Genomic DNA, 13571 nt, shown 5'->3' on the forward strand with positions numbered 1-13571 from the left:
CGGGCAGCCTCTTACCTGAGGATCTGGTTGTACTTGGCCAAGCGCTCGGATCGGCACGGGGCACCAGTCTTGATCTGGAAGGAGAAAACAAAGGCCACAGCTGCTTACAGTGGACACTGAAGCCTCTTGGACACTTTGGGCAAGGGGAGGGTGCCAGGCAGAGAGACAGCAAGGCCTTAAGGAGGCTCTCTGACCTAGGAAGGGGGGAAAAGAGGCACCCAGGACTCCATTCTCTCCACCCCACCCCAGATCTGTGTGCAGGAGAGAAGCGAGGCCCGTCCTTCGTGTCAGGGAGCTCCTTACCTGCCCCATGCACAGCCCCACCACCAGGTCAGCAATGAAGGTGTCCTCAGTCTCCCCGGAGCGATGTGACACCATGACGCCCCACCCGTTGGACTGGGCCAGCTTGCACCTAGGACCCAGAGAAAACCAGGCTGGCATGGCTCCGCGGCTCAGGCACCGCAGCCCCTCCCGAGCCCTCAACTGCTGGGACCAGGATAACCTTCAACCTCCCCCAAAGCCCCAAGGATGTTCTCTGCCCTGTAGTCATGTTTGGAAACCTAGTGGGTTTAGCCCCCCCCCCCTCGAGAGAGAGGTGTGTGTGCGTGTGCCCTGACTTTCTCGGTGTGAGAGGGAATTGTGAGCGCACGGCCATCCAGCGGTCAGGACCAGGCCACACCTGCCGAGTGTCCTGGTCCTCTGGGGACCATCACTAACTTTAAATGCTACCTGGAGTTCCAATCAGGAGCCCCCTCCCCACCACCAGGTTCAGGCCCCTCTCTTCACAAGAGCTGCCCCCGGAGGGAGGGCACTCACGCCTGCAGGGACTCGGTCACGGAGCCAATCTGGTTCACTTTGAGCAGGAGGCAGTTGCACGATTTCTCGCTTACGGCCTTGGCGATCCGCTTGGGGTTGGTCACCGTGAGGTCGTCCCCCACCACCTGGATGCCTGCGCTGGCAGTGAACTTCTGCCAAGCTTCCCAGTCATCTTGGTCGAAGGGGTCCTCGATAGACACCACTGAGGAGAGTAGAGTGTGTTTCATCAGGGTGGCCTCCCAGGCTGCTGACCAGCAACACCGCTGGAGCTCCCCTCCCCCAAACTGAGGCTCACCTGGCCTCACCGTTCTCACCTGCAGACAGCCCATCCCTAAAGCAAGTTCTGGAAGGAGTCTGCCCTACCTAGCCCTCCTGTGACAGGGAGCACGGTAACTGCAATCCTGCAATCCCATGGTCGTGGAGGCAGAAAACCCACTGCCCAGCGGGTTCTCAGTTTAGTGCCACCAAGAGTAAGAAACAGGGCTATGGACCCAGAGGGGCGATACTGGGGTGTGCGTTCCAGTCCCACTTCCACCAAGGTGCTCAGTGTTAAACATGGGCACTCAGAGGCACTGCCTGGTGTGAACACCAGTGCCACTGTTGCCTGACTGCCCCTGGACAAGTTATAACCCACTCTCTGCCTCAGTGTCCCCTCTCCCGTGTGCAGGAGTGCCCGGCAGTCTTGGCCTCACATCTGCTCATTCAGGAGGCTGTTGTGACAGTGACCACACACCACGCAGGGCCGCTACCCGCCGCTCACACCCGCAGCCGCCCTGGGAACACTCACCTGGGTAGTCCCTGATGAAGGACTTGTACAGGTCGGCCAGCTCATCGGGTGTGATGTACCTGTTGGGGTCATCGGGCGACCTGAAGTCCAGGTCATACTTGCCCGACCTGTAGAACTCAGAGGCAGCTACGTCCATGCCGATGACGACCTTGTTGCTGTAGCCAGCCTTGCCGATGGCGTTCTTCAGCAGCTCCAGGGCTGGAAAGAGATGGTGGTGACGACTCTAGAGACCAGGCCAGCTCTACCCAGTGGGAACCGTAACATAGGGAGGATAAGGTGCTCTGGCCCCAACCACCAGTCTCAAGATTCCAGGAACTTTTTTATGTTCTGGGGCAAGAAACCTTTGCTCAAGGCCACGAGTGCATGGCCAAGTTGGAAACTGACTCTCAGAGGCTTTTTCACTGACAAATGCTCCCAAATTTAGCACCAAAGAATAGCTGTGCTGGCCAAGATACAGTTACAGTGACCAGCTGAGATCAGCTGTCCCGAAGAACGGGCTTTAAATAGAGCCAAGACAGAGAATAAGATGGTTAGACAGCATCACCGACTAAATGGACATGAATCTGAGCAAACTCCAGGAGAGGGTGAAGGACGTTCGGAACTCTGGCATGCTGTAGTCCATGGGATCAGAAAGAGTCAAGACACGATTTAACTGACTGAACGACAAGGCTGCGATCCAAGAGGGAGCCCAGTGGACTGACAGGGAGCCCCACGGTGAGGCTCTGCTGTCCGGGTCCAGGCTCAGGGTCGGCCTCACTCAGAAGCACTCCCTGTAGGGATACGGACCAAGACACTGGCTACTGTTGCACAGCAAAGGCGCCCAAATTCAAACCACATGAGACGGCTGATTTTTCATAAGTTAAAACAGTCGAATGTCAGCTACCGTGTATGATGGACCCAAAGTTCAGGGTGGACATTTCCTTTCACTAACCATCCCTGAAGCCCATGAAATATGCTTGCAACCCTAACTTTTTCTTCTAAAACAAAAAATTCAGCCATGAATTCTTCTCCTAAGACTTCTGTATCCTCTATTCAACTCTCATATTTAATTCTGCATCTAAGGATTCAAAGTGAAACAAAGCATGTACGGCATTACTGCGGCTGAATGACCTGAAACCTCAGCATGCCAGTATCCTTAAATAGGGAGCAGACCGCACACTTTTGCCATCGCTGAGGAGCAAGGATGGTAGGAGAACAAACTGCCTCTCAAGCCCACTGTCAGCCCAGTTTAAGCAAATCATCGGGCCATTCAGAAGTCAAATTAATAAGAAAACTTCTCTCTTTTTAAAGGAAGTGCTAGTTTCTTAAATCACAAAGGGTTTTGCGATTTGGTACTTGATGAATGGAAGGTGGAAAAGCAGCAGACCGGGGGTGGGGGTGGGAGGGGCGCCGCGGTGCCCAGGGTTGGGGCTCCCCTGGAGCCGCTACCTTCTTTGTTCTCCAGGATGTTGGGGGCAAAGCCGCCCTCATCTCCCACATTGGTGGCGTCCTTCCCGTATTTCTCCTTGATGACGTTCTTCAGGTTATGGTAAACCTCTGCTCCGATGCGCATGGCCTCCTGGAAGTTTTCGGCCCCAACAGGAAGGATCATAAACTCCTGCATGGCCAGCTTGTTGCCAGCATGAGAGCCACCGTTGATGACATTGAAAGCCTGTGGGGAGAGAGAGGAATATAGCTTCCGGCCCGGAGGGTCTCCCTGCCCCCAGCAGCCCCCAGTGCCCAGCTCCTGCATGGAGCCCATGCCATCACTGCACTGCAGCCACCACCACAGGTGCACACAATCCAACAAGGCAAGTACAGAGTCCCTCTCCCATCGACAATTCAGGGGATGGGTGCAGGGCAGCTGGGTCACCGCTCAAGGTCACTGTCAGCTGGCGCTGGCAGAGTTGTCTGCAGCCGAGACCCCTAGAGCCTGCTCATACCCTCGTGCTGAAGGGTCACATATGGATGAACTGGAGAGGCGGGAGCTCTCGGATCCCCATGAGAAAGCAAACACTCCCTCCTCCACACACGGGAAGCTCAAACCAACTACTCACTGGAACTGGCAGGATGACCTTGGCATTGCCAGCCAAGTCGGCGATGTAGCGGTAGAGGGGCACCCCCTTCTCCACAGCACCAGCCTTGCAGACAGCCAGGGACACGCCCAGGATGGCGTTTGCACCAAACTTGGCTAGAACAGAACAGAGTTAAATGAAGGTATGTCTTACCCACCAGCCTGCCTCTAGCTGGCATTCCTGCCTGGACCACCACAGTGTGCACCCTGGATTGTATTCTGAACCTCTTCATCTCTATCACACCAGAAATGCAACAGACTCCTCCCCACATACACTCATCTGCTCTTCACCGAAAGAGAAAGTCCCTTCTTTGGTCTATGGAACTCTAGAAAGTTCTGCAAATTGCTAGACTATCTAAAGCACAGGCCTCTTCTGAGTAACCCTCCACACCTGCTGCTGTCAGCTGGCTGTACTCCTGATACTTAAAGATGTAATTTATGAACCTGAGGCAAGGACCACAGCTATCTGGTCACATAACTCATCGTTAGGGACGACACGACCTCTCCCCAAGGGACTTCAAGAGTCTTTAGGAGAAGCTACGGCCGTCCTGCAAAGGTTCCCCTTGGGCCACTCACACTTATTTTCTGTGCCGTCCATCTCTATCATCAGCTTGTCGATCTTCTCCTGCTCCACAACGTTCAGCTTCTGCAGGGAGAAAGGAGGGTGAGCTGCTTGGACGGAATGGTGCTTCTACCCGCACGCCCTGGGCCCTCCTGTCACAGAGCCACCAGCCCTGGGAATCGTGCAAAGCCCAGGTCGGTTCTGTGCTTATCCATGTCAGGAGCAAACAGGGAGACACAATACTGCCCGTCACAGGTTTTAAGAGCATCACGTGCTTCTCCCAGCACTGTGACTTCAGGGGCCGCAGAACAACAGAACTCATTCTTCTTTATTTGAAGAGCTGTGCTCATCAAAGTCAGTTTCTGCCGTCACTCAGCTGTCCTCATTGAGGACGTCTGAGTATCTGATGGGAGATACAAGTTTTGTAGGTAGTCCACAAGGCCAAAAAAAAAAATCTTTATTTATTTAATGTTTTAGGCCAGGTTGTGTGTGGCATGTGGGACCTTAGTTCCCTGACCAGGGATCAAACCTAGGCCCCCTGCATTGGGAGTGTGTACTGCCAGGGAAGTCCCCAAAATGTCTGATAACTGACCAAAATGAATACTTTTGCTGAGAGTATAAAGTAACCAAATTGGCATCTTAAAAACTGGCTCAAAGTAATGAAATAAAAGTCAACATTACTTTAAAAACTTCATAACAGCAAATTCTTTATCATCTTTCTTATTAAAAAACTAAAATACAAAAAGAAAACAAAAATCTCTTAAGTCCATCAAACCCTGTTAACACTTTGGCATCTTTTAACTTTTGTATCAAGGCAACTTTGGGTAAAGTTAGACGTCACCCCAGCAGATGGCTCAAGGCCAACACCCACCAGGAGTAACCAATAAAAGAAAATGTCCAAGAAAGTCAGCCATGCCAGCTGAGGGCACCGAGGCACAATGAAGAACACAGGGGTGTGTGGAGTGGGCCGGGAGGCTGGAATGGCACAGCAGTGATGGAAACTCTGCCTGGGGACCAATCACAGTGGGCCACATGGGCTGGCCACAGCAGGAAAGCTGGGAATAGAGCCAGCAGAGGTGCCACTTGCTATGGGCACACAGAGTGGAGCTGGGAGAGGGACCACGCCAAGGAGGACACATGAGGCCAGGCTAGGCCATAGGAATCTGGGAGGGAGGGGCTGGAGAGAGGATAAAAGCGACAAAAAATAGCTGAGCAGGTTGGGCTGTGAGATCCTCAGCCTCACTTCCTCTACAGCAACTCTACTTATATCTGTTTGCCATATTGAGGCTCCAAATAGGATTTTATTTAACAAGAGTTCTGCTGTTTAAACATATAGTTAAGTAATTCCACAGCTCATGAAAAATGAGTCAGTCGCTACAGGTACTACATTCAACACCCCTGGGAGCCACCCTTAAAATCTGGATCTTAACTCCCAAGAGGTCAAGATCATTGCTGGGAAACATCAAGGCTCTTGGAGCCTCCTGTCCCTTGGATCCAGTTCCATGCTCTGTTAGACATGGCCACGCAGGCAGAGGGCGGGTCAGCAAAGGCCAAAATTCACATACATGATAGGGAAGCCCACTGGCTTCTTTAGCTCTCAGAATAAGCTCTTCTGTAAACAGCAAAGCCCCCCGGTCTGGACTGGGCGGCGCTCTGATAGCATTAATATACATTAGTCATCAGGAGGCAGGTCCTACCTTGCTAACCAGGGCAGGCGCAATAGTTTTATTGATGTGCTCAACAGCCTTTGAGACACCTAGAAGGAATAATCAAATCAAATTACCGATGCTGATGAGAGAGGCTTGAGCAGCGCTGCTGGAGAACCACGCACCATATTCACCCAGATATTCAGAGCCCACCAGAGACCTTCAACAGGACCCCTGGCCCTCTCCCCCTGGAATCGGAGGGCTTTCTGGCTCAGTCTGAGTGCTCTTACCTAGGACCCCCAGGAGTTAGAGCCACACACAGAGCCGCCAAACAGTGTCTGAAGGGAGGTTAGTTGGCAAGACCATGCACGGGACAGGCCAGCCGCAGAGGCTAAAGGACGCCCCGTGTATTACCTGTGTGCACAAGGCTGGTGCCAGGAACTCGTTAATATACTTAACGGGTCTGGAGACACCTGACCAGCAGAGATTGACAGAGAAGGAAAAAAGAGACTCAGAAGAGAACAGGTTTGTGAAGGACGCTGAGTGAGAGAAAGAGAGGAAACAGGAAGGTGTGGAGAAGGCGGGGGGACCATGCATTCATCCTCATCATAGCTGGGGTGGGGCGCGGTCCTCCTGCCGTGGGCAGGCGTCCACCTGGGCTGCCAGCGAGGCCCCTCAGGAGAGGTCTTTACAGACGCTGCCCCCTGCAGTGGAGGCGCTCTGACCCTGGCCCTGTGTCCCCCTCAACCTGACCTCGCTCGCTGCTGCCCCTCCGATGCAGTGTCCCTGGACTATTTCCTCAGCTCCCTCCCCTGGAAACTTGGCAGCCCACTCGTGCCCTCCACCTCCGTACAGTGTGGCCCTTGGGAGGGCCACGACCCGTGACACAGCCTGTGCTCCTGCCTTCTCTCCAGAACCAATGCCCATCCCCGGGGTGACACCGCTCCGTGGAGAGTGCAGCCCAGCCCCATCTGCTCTTCTGTGACCTGTCCTCTGGGGTTTGGGGTTCTATCTGCAGAAAGGTGAACATGTGCACAGGACCACCAGAGGCTGGCTTTGCCAGAGAGACGACTGCTCTATCCATCATGAGTCGGCAGCCTCCAACCCCTGAGACCACACCCCGGCAAGAGGCCCGCCGGCCGGGAAGGCCCTCAGAGCCCTCCTGGAGGACGAGAGGCTTCTCCTGAGCACTAGCTAACGTGTCTTCTTCTCCCTCGTTCCCTGGCCCAACCAGGAGTTCTTCACAGACTAGAGACAAATCGCAGGAGAAAGAAGAGTGAAACTTTTTGCCTGCCCTGGGTTACAGGCTCAGGGACCCTGGCATCCATCAGCCAGCTCTCCCTTGGGTGGTACACATGCTCGCTGTCCACACCCTGGGCCAAATCAGAGGTCTCCCGGCCTCAGATGCAAGCTGCAGGGAGGAGGGAGGCCATGGCAGCCAGGGCCGAGCTGGCCTGGGTCTGCGCTCACCTTTCCCCATGTAGCGCGTCTTATCATTGTCTCGGAGCTCCAGGGCCTCATAGATTCCAGTTGAGGCGCCACCGGGCACAGCAGCTCTGAAGAGACCTGGATGTTGAGAAAGGGAGGGGGGAAAAATGTTTACTAATGATTAAGCAATAGCTCCCAGATCCCTCCTGGCACAGACGGCATCTGCCCTCCAGAAATGGTCACTTCCTCCCAACATCGGGGAGACTCAGATGGCTGTTCCTCCTGCCTCCCGTGCTTTTACGATGAATCTCTCTAGTTTAAAGAGAAAAGTCTGGAGCAGAGCTTCTCCAGTTTTAACATGCGCACACACCACCTGTGGGTTAAAATGCAGATCCTGAGGCATGACAGGACATTTGAGTCCGCATCACTGAAACCTCCCAGGTGGTGCCCTGCAGCTGGCCCACGGACCACACCCAGGCACACAGTCCAACAGAAGCACCATGAATCCACTTGCGGGATTTGTCATGTTCTAGAAGCTAGTACCCCACGGAAACACCAAGCTATTTTAGACACTCCAGCTAGAGAGCAGTGTTGCTAAGTTTCCCTTAGACAACTGAGATCGCGTTGCTAGCTTTCAAGTTGGGAAGGCGATGGCTCAAGAGGAATCTCTACAGCTCATGTGCCTCAGCTCAGGCAGCAGTGAATGCTATTTGGAGGTTCTCTGCCTAACAGGACAGGCTGGAAGAGAAAAGAAATAAGGACAACAAAGGCGCAGAGTTAATGACACTAGAACCCAATCACAGTCCCGCAGATACAGAAACCGGGCGCCTGGCTAAGCCTAGACTGTGGAGCAGAAAGTGGCAGCTGTCCTTGGAGGACAGACGGGGTCAGGAAAGGTACTGCAGAGATCCGGTTACATGGGGTAGACAGGGTTAGGGGAGCAGGAAGTGCAGGCAGCCTTCTTGAAACTGTCAGGGATTTCCCCTCTGAGAACTGGCGAGTGCAGGGATGTGAAGGCAACTCAAGAGGAAAAAAACCAAGTATCTCAGTCACACTTGGTTACATGCTTGTGTCACCACACGACTGTGTGAGCAACAGGCCATATGTTCTTCTTTGTATCCAGCCCCTGGCTTTCTCTGTATTCATCAGCTCTGGACGAGGCGAAGACGCAATGGAACTAAGAGTGACTCTAAGGTCAGCTATGGACTTTGGCTGATAACAAATCAATACAGGCTTCACTCTAACAAAGGTTAGTCTAGGTGAAGAAGGTCAACTATGGATTTTGGATGTTAACGTATCAATGCAGGTTTGACACTAACTACTGCTCAGATGAGAGTGTTGATGGTGGGGATGGGGGATAGATAGGAACACTCTACTTTCCGCTTATTTTGCTGTGAACTTAAAACTGGCCTAAAAAATAAATTCTAAGAAAGAAAGAAGTGATGAAAGGTTCTTAACAGATTTATGATTTCCTGGCTTTTTTTTTCTTCCTGAAAAGGATTAAGACACATAAGAGAAAGTTCCATTCATTTAAATGTTAAAAGACATTAATTTTAGTCATTTTAAAGAGTTTCAAAGAAAATGCCTCCTTTTCAACAATCTTCTAGCATCCTGGGTCTTTTTTTGTTGTTCAAAGTCCGTTAATTTCCAAGTGGAAAGTTCCACTCTCTAAGTGAACCATTCTCGTAAACTGAAAGGAAATTCTTGCAATCTTTGGAGAATCCACAAGGCACATGCCCAGAAGCAATGGGGTTCTCATGGCAACCCCCACAGCAACCACAGGTAGACTTCTGCTGGATGAATCTAGACTTGAGGGGCCTTCACTTTCTGGGCAAGGGGGAAGGCAGGACAGGAAGGGATGGGCTGGAGGTTCCTCTGCCAGGCCTGTGATTCAGACCGTGACTCACCTCTGACTGGCAGGTCTGTGCTCGGCACCACTCGGTGCCTCTCTGCCTGAAGCTCCCTTTCCAACTTCACGCACTTGGGCCATTCAGAAAATGGCTGAGATGTTGCTAGAGGTAACACAGGGGCTAGGGAAGCACCAGATTTTCTTAAAGTAAAAAAGATTAAGGAGGGGAGATTTTAAGGGGGTCCCATTCTATTCTTTTCGAAGGTGGGCAAATTCTTCCTATGTGGACTTACAGCCAGGTAAAAATACCAGCCTCTGGAATGTCCCAACACTTTTACTTGGAATGCCCCAAGTAAAAACTGTCCCTGCTCCTCTAAGAGTGATTTCTGGAGAGATAAGTGATTTCTGGAGAGATTTCTGAGAGAGATAAGAGCGCTATATATACCCTTATACTCCCCTAATCTCTTTCCTTTTCAAGGAAGATCCATCCTATCACACCGTACCTACTTATTTGGTCACAACAAGCTGTGAGTGATGGACCCTTTTAGGGACAAGGTATCACCTTACCTCCCTATCTCAGTGACCTGGGAGCTGACCTGCGTCCTGCTCTAAATACCAAAAGGCACAAGGGCCTCTTGCCTCCCAACCTCGGAGCACAGCCTACCAGCATGTGCAGATCAGAAAGAAAGACCACAAGCTGTTTCTTGCCTAAGGCTCTGTCATTTGAAGCTTTAAAAAATGGAATGTGGTGCAAGGGACTATAGAAACAAAGGTGGCACATACCTTTCGCGGTGAGGAGATCAACCTCGACAGTGGGATTGCCACAGAGTCAAAGATCTCTCTGGCGTGGACCTTCAGGATGGACATGGTGAATTTCTGCAGGGAAACACAGTTCACGTTTTCCATGAACCATAACGAAGCCTCAGCTCATTATTCATGGGGTCACGTCTGCGGATTCCTAGACTAGGAAGAGTCTGCATATAACTAAAAATTAATGTAGGAAAGGTGACTAGAAAATGCCTGCTGGAAAGCAGTGGGAATTGTTTCTAAAAAGTAGGTGGGGGGCAGCTCTGAAAGGCCCTACTAGTTCAGGGCTGGTCCTGCAAGTAAAGAAAGCCTGACCACATGTGTGCTGGTGGGATTTAAAAAAAAGAAAAAACTACAGGAGGAAAATTTGGTTTGTAGCGGAACAGTGAATTAAAAGCTGAAAACACAATTCATCAGGTAACTTAAGGCAGCAGGAGGATCTTTAATGGGTTGATATAGGATAATCAGAAATTATGAGTTTGGAAGAGAGGAGTGAGCTTCTTGGTCAGTGTGCTGTGAGCTTTGCCAATTTCTGAGCCGTTCAAACCTCACAGTGCTTGGGTTTTTAGCAAGATAGGGCACAAAAATAACGTTATCTAATTAGTGTCTCTTTCAATGGGCATGTCACCCCATCTAAAAATCTTAATTATGAAATCTTAATTGTACCTAGAGAAATGATTTTTTGAGCACTAGGATATGCCAAGTGAAGCAGTTTCCTTTGAAAACACCTTTAAAAAAGGTAGGGGTTGCAGCTACAAAGAGTAAATATCAAGAGCTTAAAAAAAAAAAAGTCCTTTTCTTGCTTTCCCTCCCAGGGGATCTCCAAGGAATAAACTAATTGAACAACTTGTAAGACAGAGGTAGACATCTAATCACTGTTCAAAAGCCATTATCTAACTGGGCTCTCCTCCAGTATCTCCTCTGGAAGCAGCAAATGTCATCTTTTTAAGTTTCAAAATTAGACAAGAAGTCACGTGTGTGGCTTTGTCTTTGTAACAATGGAGTTTTTATTCATTAGCCAATAAAAAGACATCTAGTTTTTAATCTCCTATCTTACAAAAAGGTAAATTTGCTTAAACTTTTTTTCGTTTTAAAATTCTAGTTAACTCTGGGGTTTGGGAAATCATACCTGTGTAACATTTATCACTGCCAAAAAGTTCCCTTAGGCCATTTCCAGTCACCGTCCCCTCATCCTCAGGCCACCACTGATTTACTTTACAGATTTTAGATACACTTTTAAACGCATCTTCATTTCACTACCTCATCACACAGTTTTAAGATTTCATTTTTGGTTTCCTTTTAGTGATATAAGACAAAGTAATCAACTTATTTCATGATGAAAAGTAAAATTCAACTTATCTTTAAATTGGATAGAAAAACTTTTCTCCGAAGTGATTAAAACGCTATGAGCACAGAGAGAGAGGAAGGTGTGTCTGACTGGGAGCCTGCACGGCTTTTTATCGGTCTAGACCGAACCCTGGACCAGGGGCAGCATGGGCAGACCAGGCAGCCGAGGCCTACACGTGCCCCGGAAGCAGGTCAGTCGGCTGCCCTCACCGCTCAAGGGGAACCACATTGCAGAGGAAGCAGCGAACAAGATTTCGTAAAATACATCCTTTTTATGTCAGATCAGGGTTTGACTGTTGGTGGCCAGCCCCAGGAGCCGAAAGCGGCTCGTGCCCGACATGGGCGAGGTCGCCAGGAGGGCTTCCCAATGACTCCCCTGCTCCGCTGCAGTCTCTTCCAGGACAAGCGCCTTCTAAACCCACATTAGTTCCTGCTCATTCCGGAGCAGCGACGGGCTGGACACCCCGGCGCCAGGCCGGGGGCCACCAGCGGGAGGCAGGGGCGCGGGACCCGGAGGGGGGAGTTGCAGCTTCGCGGGAATCTCTCCTTTCCCGGCCTCTTTGTCCATTTTCTTAAGGGCCTGGCTTTAATGAGCACGCAGGTTGGACCTGGAGCGCTTCCCAAACCTTCCACCCTCGCCGCCTGCTGTCTTGGTGACTGCGTGTTGTACCCCTGATCTCCCGGGACAGTTACGCGGCCCCGTAACCCGTAATCTCAGACTGAGGTGCACTTCCCCCTCCGGAGAAACCGGGCGCCGTGCCCCAGCGTCGAGCCGCGACTCAGGCCAGGGAGGCCAGTCGCGAGCGCGGACCCACCCCTTCCCCATCCCAGCCGAACCCCCCACCCGCAGTCTGACTGGCAGGAGCGCCCGCGAGCCCGGGGGACCCACGCGCCGCCCGCCCGGGTGCTCGCTCGGCAGCCCTTCCTCGAGTTCTCACCCGGCCGCCGGAGGTCGCCGCCCGAGAGAGAGACAGAGGGTGCTGCGGCCACCGAGGAGGAGCGATTAAGTCGCCAAGTCCGAGCGCTCCGACTACCCCGAGCTCTTCGCGCCGCGGGACAGGACTTCCTGCCCAGCCCGGAGGGGACCCCGCCCACGTCCCGCCCCCTCCGCGACGCCTTGCCATTGGCCCAGCGCGCCGTCTCTCGGTCTCTCGTCCGAGGGAAGGGAGGAGCTGCGGTCGCCGCGGATGGTTAGATGGGGCGACATACCAGGGAGATGGGGCGGGACCGGGCTGGGGCGTCCCCACTGCCCCAGCAAATGGGTGGGGGTATGGACAAGCCCCAGTCCCCCTACGCTCCAGTGTCGGTCTGAGGTACCCCCCGGGCGGAGCGGAATCTGGCTCTGGGGCCCCGGGGAGAGGAGGGGCGGGGCGGCGCGGCCGGCATGAGGACCCGGGGTTCCGTCACTTACTCCGAGTCCCGCACGCACGCAGTGTCGCTCCGGCGCCGCACGTCCGGCCCACGACCTTGGTGACGACCTTCGCGGCCCGTCCTTCCTGGCCGCCCCACCCCTCGGCCGGCTGCGTGGTGCTGGAGACCCCAGGGAGACGTTGGCGGCCACGTGCCTCTACCCAGCTCCCGGGCCGCGGAGCCGGGAGCCTAGCCACGTGTGCTCACTCGCGCCTGCGCCCTGCGCTCCCGGCCGCCCGCCAAGGTGACATGGTCCCTTTGTCTTTGTGCGTCGGTCACTCATAAGTTATCAGGCCAAGATAGCGGAAAGGATGTTCACTTTGTCTTAATTGGAGCTCATTCTTTTTGAGCACTTCCTACGGCCCAGGCACTCCTGCATGTGTGTGCCCGGGGTTAGTTCATTCTGAGGCTCTTGTTAATGTTGCATCTTAAAAGGAGGTCCCATCCCTCCCTTTCTCATCCATGTGAACTATACTTGTCCTGGGGCGAGGGGGGGGAGGGGTGTGTGTGTGTGTGTGTGTCCTCCCTTTCTCATCCATGTGACCCATACTTGTCCTGGTGTGTGTGTGTGTGTGTGTGTGTGTGTGTGTGTGTGTATGTGTGTCTGACAAATGAAAAATAGACAATTTACCCCCTGCTGAAGAAAGAACTGATTCCCGTTTTAAATCAGTTCTTCAGTACATCCCCACCCCACCCCAAACACTCACACTCAAGGGAGGGCTTTGTTTTCCAATAAGAATTATTTGTACTTTCTTAGCCATCCTCTTGGTCTGTAATTCAGAGAGCTAAAACAGTGTCATACATCTTCAGGTTTAACACATTGCATAGAGAGATCAAAGTGTATATTCAAATTATTATTTCTTCTT

The 13571-nt window shown here is 52.3% G+C and overlaps 1 protein-coding gene across 1 annotated transcript; it reads right to left on the bottom strand.

Moving 5' to 3' along the window:
* On the bottom strand, nucleotides 1–10008 carry LOC120859211 (alpha-enolase-like). The gene is given in 11 exon segments (XM_040235397.1): nucleotides 1–74; nucleotides 304–412; nucleotides 817–1018; nucleotides 1604–1801; nucleotides 3032–3254; nucleotides 3640–3773; nucleotides 4233–4302; nucleotides 5916–5974; nucleotides 7335–7430; nucleotides 9925–9966; nucleotides 9969–10008. Coding segments are annotated over 11 exon segments (1236 nt in total). The 3' UTR covers nucleotides 1–11.
* Nucleotides 10009–13571: the final 3563 nt, after the last annotated feature.

This window comes from Oryx dammah, unplaced genomic scaffold (assembly GCF_014754425.2).
Source record: "Oryx dammah isolate SB20612 unplaced genomic scaffold, SCBI_Odam_1.1 HiC_scaffold_242, whole genome shotgun sequence".
NCBI lineage: Eukaryota > Metazoa > Chordata > Mammalia > Artiodactyla > Bovidae > Oryx > Oryx dammah.